Genomic DNA, 12930 nt, shown 5'->3' on the forward strand with positions numbered 1-12930 from the left:
GGTCAGGAGTTTGAGACCAGCCTGGCCAACATAGTGAACCCCAGTATCTACTAAAAAAAAAAAAATTAGCTAGGTGTGGTGGCATGTGCCTATTGAGCCAAGACCATGCTATTACATTCCAGCAGCCTGGACTGGGTGACAGAGTGAGACTCCATCTCCAAAATAAAAATAAAAAAAGAAGGATAAGAAGACAAAGCAGCACTAATATTTATTGTATCATGTATTGTCCTAAATCCTTGACATGTAATAATCTACCTAATCTTCATAGAAACTCCATGAAGTGAGTACTGTTACACATCCATTTTACAGGTGAGGAAACTGAAGTGCTAAGAAGCACAGACAAATCCTGATGGCAGTTTCCTGCTAAAAATAAAGCTCTGAAAGATAAATGCAAAAAGACTAATCGTCTGTAGAACAATATGCAATTATGTGCAAAGCTAAACATATAATGACACTTAGGCAAGAAATCATTTTAGAAAAATTACACCTCAAAATTTACTACTTTAGTCAAGGATATTTTATCTTATAGCAACAGAGGTACAGAGATTTTCAACCAGATTTTCAAGATAGCAAATGACTGAAAATCAACTAGATTTTCAAGATAGTGAATAACTAAAAACTACATTGCTGCCACATTTGTTACTCAGTGAATACACCAGGCCTGAACTCTGCAGATCCAGCCACAAATATTACATGTACACAGCCAGAGTTTCAACTCTGGTCTCTGTAAATATTGTACTTCTTACAGATGATTATAAAATTAAATGTTTAAAAATTGGTTGTTAAGTATAGTAAAGGCACAGGGATGCCACTTAAACCTAGTTCATTTAAGTAGAACTCTAGCAAGTCCTTCTGACCTTATGTCAGAGATGTTCAAGCAGAGATGTCCTTAGTTTGTTTTTATATTTACTTATTCTTTCTGCTTTCTTGAGCCTAAATTTCATTTCCCCCCTTTACTGATAATACAGTATCCTTTCTTTATCCGCAGTTTCATTTTCCACAGTTTCAGTTACCAATGATCAACTGAAGTCTGAAAATAGATGAGTACAGTATAGTAAGATATTTTGAAAGAGAGGTTACATTCACATAACTCTTATTATAGTATGCTGTTATAATATTTTAATTTTATTATTAGTGTTAATCTCCTATTGTGCCTAATTTATAAATTAAACTTTAATATAGATTTGTATAGATAGGAAAAAATATTTAGTATATATAGGGTTCAGTACTATCTGCAGTTTCAGGTATCCACTGGGGGTCTTAGAACATGTCCCCTGTGTACAAGGGGGAACTACTATCAGTGTGTTTGTCCATCTCAAGACCTCTGTTTTATTAGCTATGTAAAAATAAAAACAAGTATTTCTAGAAAAGTAAAATGAATCACAGTTATATATATGACTACTAGGCATTAACTTAATTATAAATGCTTTGGAGTGTTCTGCAGAGATAATCATTGGCCTATATCCATGCAAAGAGTATGTTTTTGCATAACTTTTGAGTGTGCAGTAAAATCTATTAGTAATAATTAGAAATTGGAATGATTAGTTCAATAATAAATTTTTTTAGATTAAAGAATACTTATAAACATCAAAATTCATCTCACTCTTTCTCATAATAAACCTTTAGGTAGCGGGGTAGAAGATATTAATTCAGTGGTGAGTCTATTCTTTAGTAAAATTATTCCTCATTACATGGGTAAATACCTATTTTTTCCTCTTTACTCATATAATTAGAATCTCATGATTACTTAAAATCTGACCAGACCATCTGTTTTTTTTTTTCATCTTAGTGGAATATAGGAGGTGACTTTTATGAGAGATGCATTTACGCTTCAGCTTAATGTTGAATGATTAAGAAGAAGCAAAAATATATTTTGCAGAAAAAGTATTTGAAACCAACAAGGGAAAACAATTTGGCCCTCACTTGTAAAAGATAGAAACATTAACATTTTGGGGTTACACTGAGTTCTCCCTAGAGAGATGAGTTTAAATTACTTAGTCAAAGGACCACAGTAGAACGAAGGAGTATGCAAGGTGATGACACAATTGTCTTATCAAGCAAAACACAGTCCCTTGTAGGTAGATTTCCCACATCTTTCTTAAGTAATGCTACCTAAACATAAGTACTATAAAGTCAGTTGAGTAAGATGCCAGTTACCTACTTGTCCAAGAATAAGTACAAGAAATGTATCTTTTTCAATGGGCATTATTCTGTAGGAGTCAAATAACCATTCTGATACATCAAAAGGATGGGTTAGGACTGCTGGAACCCATCCACAGTATGCAGCAATGCTTTCAGGAGCTATTTGCCAAGTGAGGGCAAAAACAGAAAACTATTTAAAAGTCCAACATAGCCTGGGTGATCCCAAGTATAGATTATAGGACAAGCAAAAGCTGTGGCTTCATTAGTTCCACAAAAGCCTGCTGATGAGCCATTTTCCGCTAAGGTAATTTAACATTTTTTTTTCTTTTGGCGTAAGTACTGGGTGGGTTTCACTGATGCTGGCTTTACAACAATGGAAATTTTATATTGGAGTAGCCGGCAAAGAAAAGGAAAGGGTCAAAGGGTAAATTCCTCTTGCTGCAATATGTTTTCACCAGTTGAACCTCACCCTTGTGGTTAGCAGAACTCAGACAGCTGATAGTTGGAGTGGGGAGGGGGCAGAAAGAGGAGGATTTCATGGGTGTGTCAAAAAAATTGTGTGAAATATTTGCCAAAGGTTAACTGAAAGAGACTGAATACTGCCCGCCCTTCTGTTGGGACCTTCTCTTTTCATTAGTGGGAGGTGTTCTATTCCTTTGGGAAGAACAGGCTCCTTGTTTTCATTTTGTTCTCAATAGCTACTCAGACATCTATTTCATTTAATGTTATTTATTCCTACTTATTGTTAACCCATGTAAGGAAGGGAAGAAGTGGGCTGCCTGGTAAAGTAAGGGAATGGAAGTGTGAGAGTAAAGAGCCCCCACATACCCCTCCTTGGGGAAATAAACAGGAGAAATAGTATGGGGCAAAAACCGTCTTTCACCTTGAACAAAGGATGATGACAGTGGTAAAGATGGTGCTCAAATAGATTTTTAGCAGCAGTTTTCAATCTCTGCTTACCCTGGAATTGTTTCCTGTCTGTGAAAAGACAACAGCACTTCCCTTGGACAATGCTTTATCTGAGGTGATAGTCCCCACATGTGTACTCCAGCCCCTCAGCACCGTTTCTTGACCCTAAGCTTTGACTTGGCCATGTTAAAGAGTATTGCAGAAATGTGATTAAAAGTGTCCTCAGCTTATATGTACATCTTCAGGCAGCCTCTAGAAATGCCTAAGGGCCTCTTAAAGCCATGTGAGTGAGTCATTTCGAAGATTGGATAGATAAGAATCAAAATTCTAAGAGAAGGGCAAGATCAACCTATGTGAAGTTGAATTATGAAGGGAATTTTAAAAGCATTTGGAATGGAAGCATATCAGTTAATATACACAAGCTTTCTCTCAAGGTGATTGTATTTGGTTGTTTTCTTTAAAAACATATAATGATACAGAAGAATGCAGGTCAGAAGATCAGTGTGAAATGAGGCTTACATGAAGAAGTTTTGATATTTTAGCAGTTGGCAGCAATTTCTTCTAGAAATTTCTCAGAAGGCATTCCTTCTTCTTATGAAGGGTAATATAGTATAAAGTTCTGTATTCCAACCTTCCTAGTACCTATCACTATCAGTCCTTCATTTATTCTTAAAAACAAACCCTTTTCTCCCACACTGCTTTCATCACCCACTCTTTGTGTTTCTGTTCAGTTGTTTCTTTTTTTAGGCATAACTTCTCTAGCTTCCCTGTTCTTTTCCCTACTCCCAACTCTATAGCCCTCAATTCTCAGCTCAACTCGCATCAACTAAAAAGGCTTCTGATACTGCTCCAGGATACTCTGCCCTTCTCAGCTCTGAATTTCTATATTAATTAAACATTTATACCTCACAATCCACTGTTTTATTACACACTGCCTTATATGTATTATTCTCTAGTTGTTTCATGGATTTTTTCATTTATCCAAGCTTACACGATTCTTTCATATTCCCCATGGTGCCTATCCCAGTATGTTTAGTAACCACTCAAACTTACTGATTTGACCAGAAGCCCTCAAACTGTGCCAGCCAATCATCAGGTCTCCTATTAAGATTTTCCCATAACAAATTTCTCATACCAATGAATATTTATGGATTTCTATAAGGGTCCTGGGCACTAATGGGTACAACTCTGCAGAATGTCTATTCTTTATCAATGGATTTTTTCTTTCAAATGAATTTAGGAGTTAATGCATCCCCTGTTAGGGAAGAGAAGAGTCCATACTGTTTTCCATAACCACTGACAGAATAATACCAGAATATCTCTACATATGATTGAAATATATAACTAAAAAATCTAACTTAGGTAGGCAGAATGTAATTGCTGGAGCTGGAATATGGCCAGGAAACTTGGAAGAACACTCCCAATTCCTGCCAAAGATTCCATGGATAACCACAACTGGTCAGAATCTCCACTTCCATGTACCATCTTAAAAACAGTTCCTCTTTCAGTCCTGTGCCTCCAGGAAAATAAGGCCACTCAAGCAGTAAGATTCACAGGGGAATAGTTACATCCAAAGCTTCCTAAAGAACAACGTTTAATCTTTTTGTTTGTTTTTTGACAAATGTATGAGGTCTACAGGAAATACCCAAAGCAAGTACCACAATGTTTCTGGCAGGATATATTAGAATAGAGTCTGAGATGCATCCTGTTTTGCTAACTTGAAAGAAATATCGCTGGTTATATAGCAAGGTACTCGTTCTTAACACTAACACACACTATAGAAGGCTTCAGCTCTTCTTTGGGAAATGTGGAAAATGATAGAGTATGCATATGTGTATGTCTCATGGATACTGAGGAGTAAAAATTGACTACCTCTTACCTCATTTTTCATAAGGTAATTTTTCTGAGTGGCTCTGGATTATATTAGGCTATTTTGTACACATCTGTGCCAAGAAAACATTATCTTGGTCAGGTCTTCTTCACATAAGTGAAGGGAATGATCAATTTCAAATTTGACGTTTTGTTGTTATAACCTTCAGCTCCATGTTTCTTCCACAGTTGCAATAGAAGAAATAAAAATATCTAGATATAGATATGTCACAAGTGATAATGAATTGATAAGTATTTATACCTAAGTGTTATGTAATTAGGCTGCAACATTACTTGAAAAAGAGATATTAAAAAATTGTGCATTCCAAATGAGATCCTAAAAAAGGTCATTCTAGGTCTTCAGTAAGTTTTGGGGTAAAGGTTCTTGACTTTCCTTTTGAACTTCAATTTTTAATCATATATCACAAATTCTGAACTTGTGATGTGCTCACTAGTAAGAAGTAGAAAAACCCCTTATAAGAGTACTCACTATAATGTTATTTTAATTTACTTTACATTTATTTTTAATCAAATTGATGAAAAGTTTCTTGCTGATTTCCCTTACCCCCCAAAAAATGCTTACTTCCTGACAAGCAGCAATAAAATATAACATGGCCAGATTCACTATTACATAACCCTTACTTGTTGAGTTCTAAGGTGCTCAGCTGTCTTTAACATTAACTGCTTTGGCGTAGATAGTTAAGACATCTCAAAACATATAGCCTCAGATTTCCTTACCTCAGACCAGTCCAAAGCCACCCACTGTGGTGGACATGACTGGTTGTTGCAGGACTCTTTTTCGACAGGCCGGTGTGTTAAACAACCACTGTAGTCCAACGTCTCCTCCTCAGAAGGCCCGATCTTCCTGATGCAGAGCACTGCCCTTGTGCGCATCCCACCATCACAAGTCTTGCTGCACTCCAGCCAATCCCCAATGAACCACCTGCAGCAAGACGTGGAAGAACACAGAAAAGCATTTCCTCAGTGCATCCAGAGATTTTTAGCTAAGTGAAAGCACTTTCACTGATGGACTACATCCTAGAAGAGCTGACATTTCAGTGTTGGTTGATAAGACAAATGGCAAATGAAAGAGCTGCTAAGGAAAAGACCTATACTGTCATTTACTTTCTAAAGTGTAGTGTGTGGGCTTTGAAGCATGCAGAATCAGGTTCAAACAAGTGCACTATGTCTTTAAACCTCTTTTATGTTTCTCCTTTTAAATTACATTCTAAAATGAGAATAACAATGATTAATCTCATAAAATTGTCAAGAGGGTTAAATAAGGTCATATATATACAAAGCTCCCAGTGGTGTGCTAGTAAATGTTTAACCACTGGCTCCCCATGGCAGGGGGGTGGGGGAGTTCTGATTTGTGGCATTTGCCACTTTTTGTACTACCAAAACCTCACTAGGGCCAATTTCAAGCTACCAGCTTGATATACTAAAGGTGAACAGGAGAAGATACGCTAATAATAGGGTCCTATGAACCAATACTAGCTGGCTCCAGCACACCATTGAATGCTTCTAACATAGTCTCTGGCATGTAACAAACAAGAAATAGTTGCTATTTTTATTATTATCACATTGAAACAGGTTCTCCCATAATTAAAAATTGTCATGCTAAAACCACTCTAAGGAAGCTGGGGATTTGTTTTTCAATTTCCAGAAATAAACCTCTATTAAGATAGGACTTGAATGTCCTTATAGGGACAGAGAAAGCCAGGTAACCATCCTGAGGACATGGGAGTCTTAAAACACATTCAGCAAGAGCAGAGCTCTGAGCTGGCTCTATGAAACATGGAGATCTCTTGTTTCAACCTTTTGGCTCCTAAAACCAGCTTCTACATAGCTAATGTGGAAAGAAATGCAAATGTCTTAGAAAAAAATAACGTCTCACATTTGTAGGTATACTACATCTTTACCCTAAAGTCATAAACTTTCACATATATAATTTCAGGAGGTTTGTGGGGGTTTTTTTGCAACACTTCTGCAGGACTCACTCTTCTGGATACATTAATTAGTCTAAGGGATGTAACTCATGATCTAAATCAGATCAATGAGAATTCTGGTTTAGAATTTTTATATCTCAACTAGAGCAAAAGGGATCCTTTCCTTTCTAGTCACAAAGGTGCATAAGAAGATGAGTCCAGAGCTGTAGTGGCCGTGTTCCCTGTCAGGTGGAATTAGCTGATTTCAAAGAATGCAGAGGAGCTAGAAAGTCTGGATGGTGTATGAGTCCTTGATTCCAGCCATTTCTCAAGCTAGGTCCACCCTTATACTTCCCTCAGCTTTGTTACATAAATCTTATGTGCAGAAGCCAGCTCAAGTTGAAGTTTTGTTATTTGCAACAAGGGTCTTGACTGACATATTGTATTTCATTTATGAAATATTTGCTGAATGTCTACTACATTCAAGGCATTGTGCTTTGTTTTACAGAATAAAGTAAGATCTAGTGTTAGGAAAACAGTTTTCCAAAATCATGAAAAAAGCAATGATGGAATCAGGACTAGATTCCCCATTGTTTGCTATTTCAATCAAAATTCATTGTAACTGCTGAATAGTAAAATATAGGTTACAAGCATGGGATCACAAGCTACTTTCTTCAATCCATAATTATAAATTATGCAGTTATTCTCAATGGACAAGCTCAGGCTTTTAACTGGGAGACTCCCGAGAGAATAATATGAAAAGCATAAGAACAAATTTCTCACTATTTCTGTTAGCATAGCTCCATTGTGCCAGTTTTGTATACGGAAGATAATACCTTAGTGAAGTCAGAGTACTAGTATCCTAAATTGGAGCCTGCATTAAGCCAATTAAGCAACACTGGCCTTTGTTCATTATTATTCGTATTGTCTTTACTTATAAAGAAAACCAGCATTTAGAAATATAGTTACCTAGTTTTTCAAATTTAAATTATATTTTACCAAAATCTACAAATTTTCAGCCTAAAATTCATTTAAGAGTGATGATTTGGCCTGGCGCGGTGGCTCACGCCTGTGATCCCAGCGCTTTGAGAAGCCGAGGCGGGTGGATCATGAGGTCAAGAGATCGAGACCATCCTGGTCAACAAGGTGAAACTCTGTCTCTACTAAAAATACAAAAATTAGCTGGGCATGGTGGCGCACGCCTGTAGTCCCAGCTACTGAGGAGGCTGAGGCAGGAGAATTGCTTGAACCCAGGAGGCGGAGGTTGCGGTGAGCCGAGATTGCGCCATTGCACTCCAGCCTGGGTAACAAGAGCGAAACTCCGTCTCAAAAAAAAAAAAACAAAAAAAAAACCAGTGATGATTTAATTTTGAATTTTAAAAATCTGACACATTTTTTTCTAAGTCATTTTCCAAGGTAGATTTAAAGTAATTTTCATATTCTTTCCTTTTTGTTTTCCACAGATGAACATAATCCCCAGTTGTTAGTACCATTTTTGGTAAGGAGGAAAATGTGTACTGAAAATAATAACTTGCATGCCAGCCATAGTGAAACTCTGATTCAACTTTGCAACAGTGATTTCATCACCAAGATTAGGGGATAAAACAGAAATGTGTATAACTCAGTCACAAAAAGTTCAGTCACACCACCTCCAGCCATGATCTCATTAGTTCTCATAATGTAAGTGGGATGGAGGCCTTCAAATTAAACACAGGTGCCCCAAGTAACCTCAATGATTCACAAGTGTTGCAAAGGTTCAGGGACACCTTGTCTTTTTATTCTTTGTCCCCTCTTCCATTCCATCTCTCCTCAGAAACTTAACCTAGATGTATCACTCCAGCCTTTAACTTGGAATATATGAAAGTAAAAGTATTAATCACCTTCCCAATTTCCATTCTGACTTTAACTCTGATTTCAGGTTTCACACTCAGTCCCTGTTGCATCTTTATTGCTCATCATATCATCCCTTCCTATGTCTCTCTGAAGGATTAAATCACACCCTAGTTATTTAAACAGTTTTGCAATTCTACCACTGCATCTGCTTGTCTCAGTTTCTCCATTCTCCCACCTAGTTTAAGATGTACTGCTTCCCTTGTCTTCCTTCACATATTTGACCCTCCGATGGTATTCTTTTCTCTGTCTTCTTTCCCTCCTCTAGATTTGGTGGTAAAAATATGAATACAGAAATTCTCTGTGGGAATATAAATTTCTGAATCGTTATAGCTGGAACAGTTCTGGGGCTGTTTCTTTCTGAGCTTTTCCCAACATACAGTGATCAAATTGTCTTCATCTTCACAAGTCCTTCATAGCCATCATCAGACACTAACAATTAGTGAGATTCATGTTAGAGTGTCTGAAACAAGAGTGATTTGCTGCAGCCTGTGTAATCTGACCTACAGTTCCAATCTCTTATTATTATAAACAATAGCATAAATTGGAGAAGGGAATAAGAGAGACACTATAAAAACTTTGCCCCAACCTTGGTAAACAAGAATATTTTTGAAGAAATAATCATCATAAAATCAGAATATTATTTTTTGCTTTTTAATTTAAAGGAAAATAGCAGAGCATATGAAAATAAACTGATATTAAATATTTGGATTAAAAGAGAGAGAGATTTCCTAGGCTTTGTCCCAGAGTCGGAATCTAATCATCAACCCTTTTTATAAACACAACATAGCAAAATTTTTAAAAAATCTTCAGAATTTGACAATAATATCTTTACTCAAAGAGAGATTCAGTTATATAACCTATTGTCTACTTACAAAGATAAAAAAAAACCTCCCTATGTTTTAAATTAACTTTTAGAAAAATTTCAAAACAAAAAGTTGGTTAAGAAAAAATTAAAAGAATTTTTTTCATTTCTCAGCTAATTGGAAAGTGAAACCAATATTAAGCAGAACTCTCTATGCTCTAAACATTATACAGTCAATATTTTTCTAAATTAAAAAAAAATGAATACAATAAACATATCTGAAGTTGTGGCAACTGAGAATGTGTCAATGAAGCAAGCAAAATTAGATGTGTTAAAGTGCCACCAGACATTCGATTTGTACCTTACAAAGTTGGTGATGTCTGATATAATAAGAAAAACATCACCAGATATTAGCACACCTCAGTCTATGAAATGATGGGAGTTAACCTAAATAATTTCTATGATTCTTCCTAGGTCTTAAGTTTTGGAGTTTTATAGATGACCCTGATGAATCTTTTTCTAAACTTAAAATAAGGGATGATAGTTGTCAATGGGTGAGGTCCAATGACTCAAAATAATGATTAAACATTATACCTTAAAATATACCATTAAATAAAACTTAGCCACTGGATAAAAATTAATTTCTTCCCACCTTAAGCTTCCTTTAGCACTTTTGCTTATAATTCTCTTGTACTTAACATATTTTGTCTATTATAGTTATTTACATATATATATATGTGTGTGTGTGTATATATATATATATATTTGTCCAATTACATTACCCTCAGGAAAGGGAACCATTTCTCCCAAAGTACAGTGTCTTCTAACTTGCAGTTGTTTAATAAATGTTTTTAAATTCTTGGTCACAGTATTGTTAAAATGAATAGTTCTCTTGTTTTCACTTCTCTGGTTTTCACAATTTTAAAAACCACAGTATCATACAGAAATAATATTTATTATTCAAGGATTCTTCACATGACATCATATGCAGAAATACTTTTGCTATTAAAACATGGCATGGTAAAAACTGAACTTGGCCTTTTTCTTTGGAGTCCAGCTTATTTTTTTTTCTTATGGATGGGGACTAGTTTCTTACCAATCATATCCTTTAATATTAATTTCTTTTCTTTTTTTTCCAATTGTTTAAGCCCATGTCATGGATCCCACTACTTTCATTCATAGTCACTTTACTACCTTGACAATTATACTCTTTCCCATAAAAGAGTTGCTGCTATGAACATGCTAACTTTCCCCTACAAGGCCTCCTCTGGGTCTTCAAAGTCTTCCAAATAAACATAATATTATTTCTCTACCAATGCCTCCTTTGTCTAGTCTTCCTAGTCCTCTGTCATTTTCTCTTTTATGGACAAATCTTACTGTTCTCCCTTTTTGTACACTGTACTTATAAATTCTCCCAATATAACTAAAAACATTGGAAATATTTCATTATTTGAAAACATACTTTCTGATAAAAAAAATACCATTTAGAATTTTAAACTAATGGTATAGGGAAAACAATAATCATTGAAAATAAGTATAGATCCCTTCCTCAAATCAGGCAAAACATTTCAGGTAGATAAATGTTTACATTAAAAATAAAAAAAGAAACTTTGAAAGTATGAGAGTGGGGAAGGCCTTTCTAAACAGTATACCAATGAAAGAAATAAAAGTTTGACAGTTTTCTTAAGATTTTCTAAATTTTATAAGTAAAAATAGATTAAAACACCATAAATAACACAGAAAATAGATGACAAACTAGAAAAAAATATTCAGAACATAGGTAAAAGAGTTAATATCCTTAATACATTAAGAGTTCATGCAAATCAATAACAAAATGATAAATACTTCAACAGAAGTACTGAAATATTGATAAGTAGTTCAAGAGCACAGGCCATGATGAAGAGAAGTGATACAAACGACTACACATAATTCTTAAATGTTCAGACCCATCAGCAGTCCAGTATATGCAAAATAAGACAGCAATTAGATGTCAGGGCTTTTTCCCCTATAAAATAATCAAAGATTAATTTAAAATATCAATACCCACTGTTGTTAACTTCCAGGAAATGGCATTCTCATAGACTGTTAGTGGGAATATACATTCACACAATCTTTCTGGAAAGCAATTAACAATGTGATCTCAAAGACTAACATGTGCTTCCATTTGAACCATATATTATTTTGTTATTTATTTAGCATATATAATTATGAAGAACAGCTTCAGAAGCAAAAATGGTTAGTGCTGCCGTATTGCAAGGGATCAAAATAAAAAATATATCCAAAATTGTTCAACACTGGAATATCAATTTAAATAAACAATCTCATGTCTACTAAATATTGTCAAAGACTTCTAATGTTCAAAATATTGAGAACTGACTATAAAGTGTCATAAATAGTATAATACAATTTTATTATATACACATGCCTCTGTATACATGGAAAAAATCCTAGAAATATATACATCAAAGTATTAACAATGGTTTATAGGTTTTTTTGTTTTCTTCTTTTTGGTTATCTGCCTATCACATGATCATCTAAAAAAAAACCTCTTTCTTCACACTCATTTAAAGTCTTATTAAATTCAATAGCCTTTCTATGATTTCTGTTTCTATAATACCAATGTCAATAGGGAATCTCAGATGGTCCCTGATGTTTGATGGTTTGACCTAACGATTTTTCAGCTTTACAATGGTATGAAAGCAATGCACATTTAGTAGAAACTGTACTTGAATTTTTGAATTTTAACCTTTTACTACCCTAGCAATATGCGGTACAACAGTCTTTCTAGATGTTGGGCAGCAGCAGCAACCTGCAGCTCCCAGTCAGCTACGCCACCATGAGAGTAAATGACCAATACTCTACAGTGTACTGTGTTGCCAGATGAGTTTTGCCCAATGGTAATGTTCTGAGCATGTTTACAGTGCACTGGGCTACACTATGATATTTAGTAGGTTAGGCATAGTAAATGCATTTGAACTTACAATGTTTTCAACTCTGTATAGGTTTATCAGTATGTAATCCCACCACAAGTCAAGTGTATATGATAACCATTTTGAAAAATTAAAATTTCCTCTTTCATAGTCTGAATTCAAAGGACTAAAGAAGAAATTAAAAAGCAACTAAGAGAAGTAGACTAATAATGAGTAATATTTTAAATATCTACATTTAGGTCTTTCAAAAAAAAAAACCCATTAGACTAAACTTTCTATTTTTTCTATATTCTCTGTATCTTTTCTTTTGAATTCCATTCCCCATCTCCAAACTTAAATAAGAAACTTCACTTCAGAACTACATAAGGAAAGGAGACAGAAAACTTAATTTTAATAATGTACATCAATATGTCAATTATCCTTAAACTGTTAAAAAAAAAAAAACGAACCTCCAATG

At 34.9% G+C, this 12930-nt stretch overlaps 1 protein-coding gene across 1 annotated transcript in view; it reads right to left on the bottom strand.

Annotated features, from left to right (window-relative positions):
• ADAMTS6 (ADAM metallopeptidase with thrombospondin type 1 motif 6) overlaps positions 1–12930 on the bottom strand; it is a 328680-nt gene that overhangs the window by 20361 nt on the left and 295389 nt on the right. Inside the window, exon 22 of the mRNA XM_012462273.2 lies at positions 5659–5863. Coding sequence (XP_012317696.2) covers positions 5659–5863 — 205 coding nt within the window. The remainder of the gene's footprint in view (positions 1–5658; positions 5864–12930) is intronic.

This window comes from Aotus nancymaae, unplaced genomic scaffold (assembly GCF_030222135.1).
Source record: "Aotus nancymaae isolate 86718 unplaced genomic scaffold, 86718_ANA_hifiasm-v0.15.2.pri h1tg000014l, whole genome shotgun sequence".
Classification (NCBI taxonomy): Eukaryota; Metazoa; Chordata; class Mammalia; order Primates; family Aotidae; genus Aotus; species Aotus nancymaae.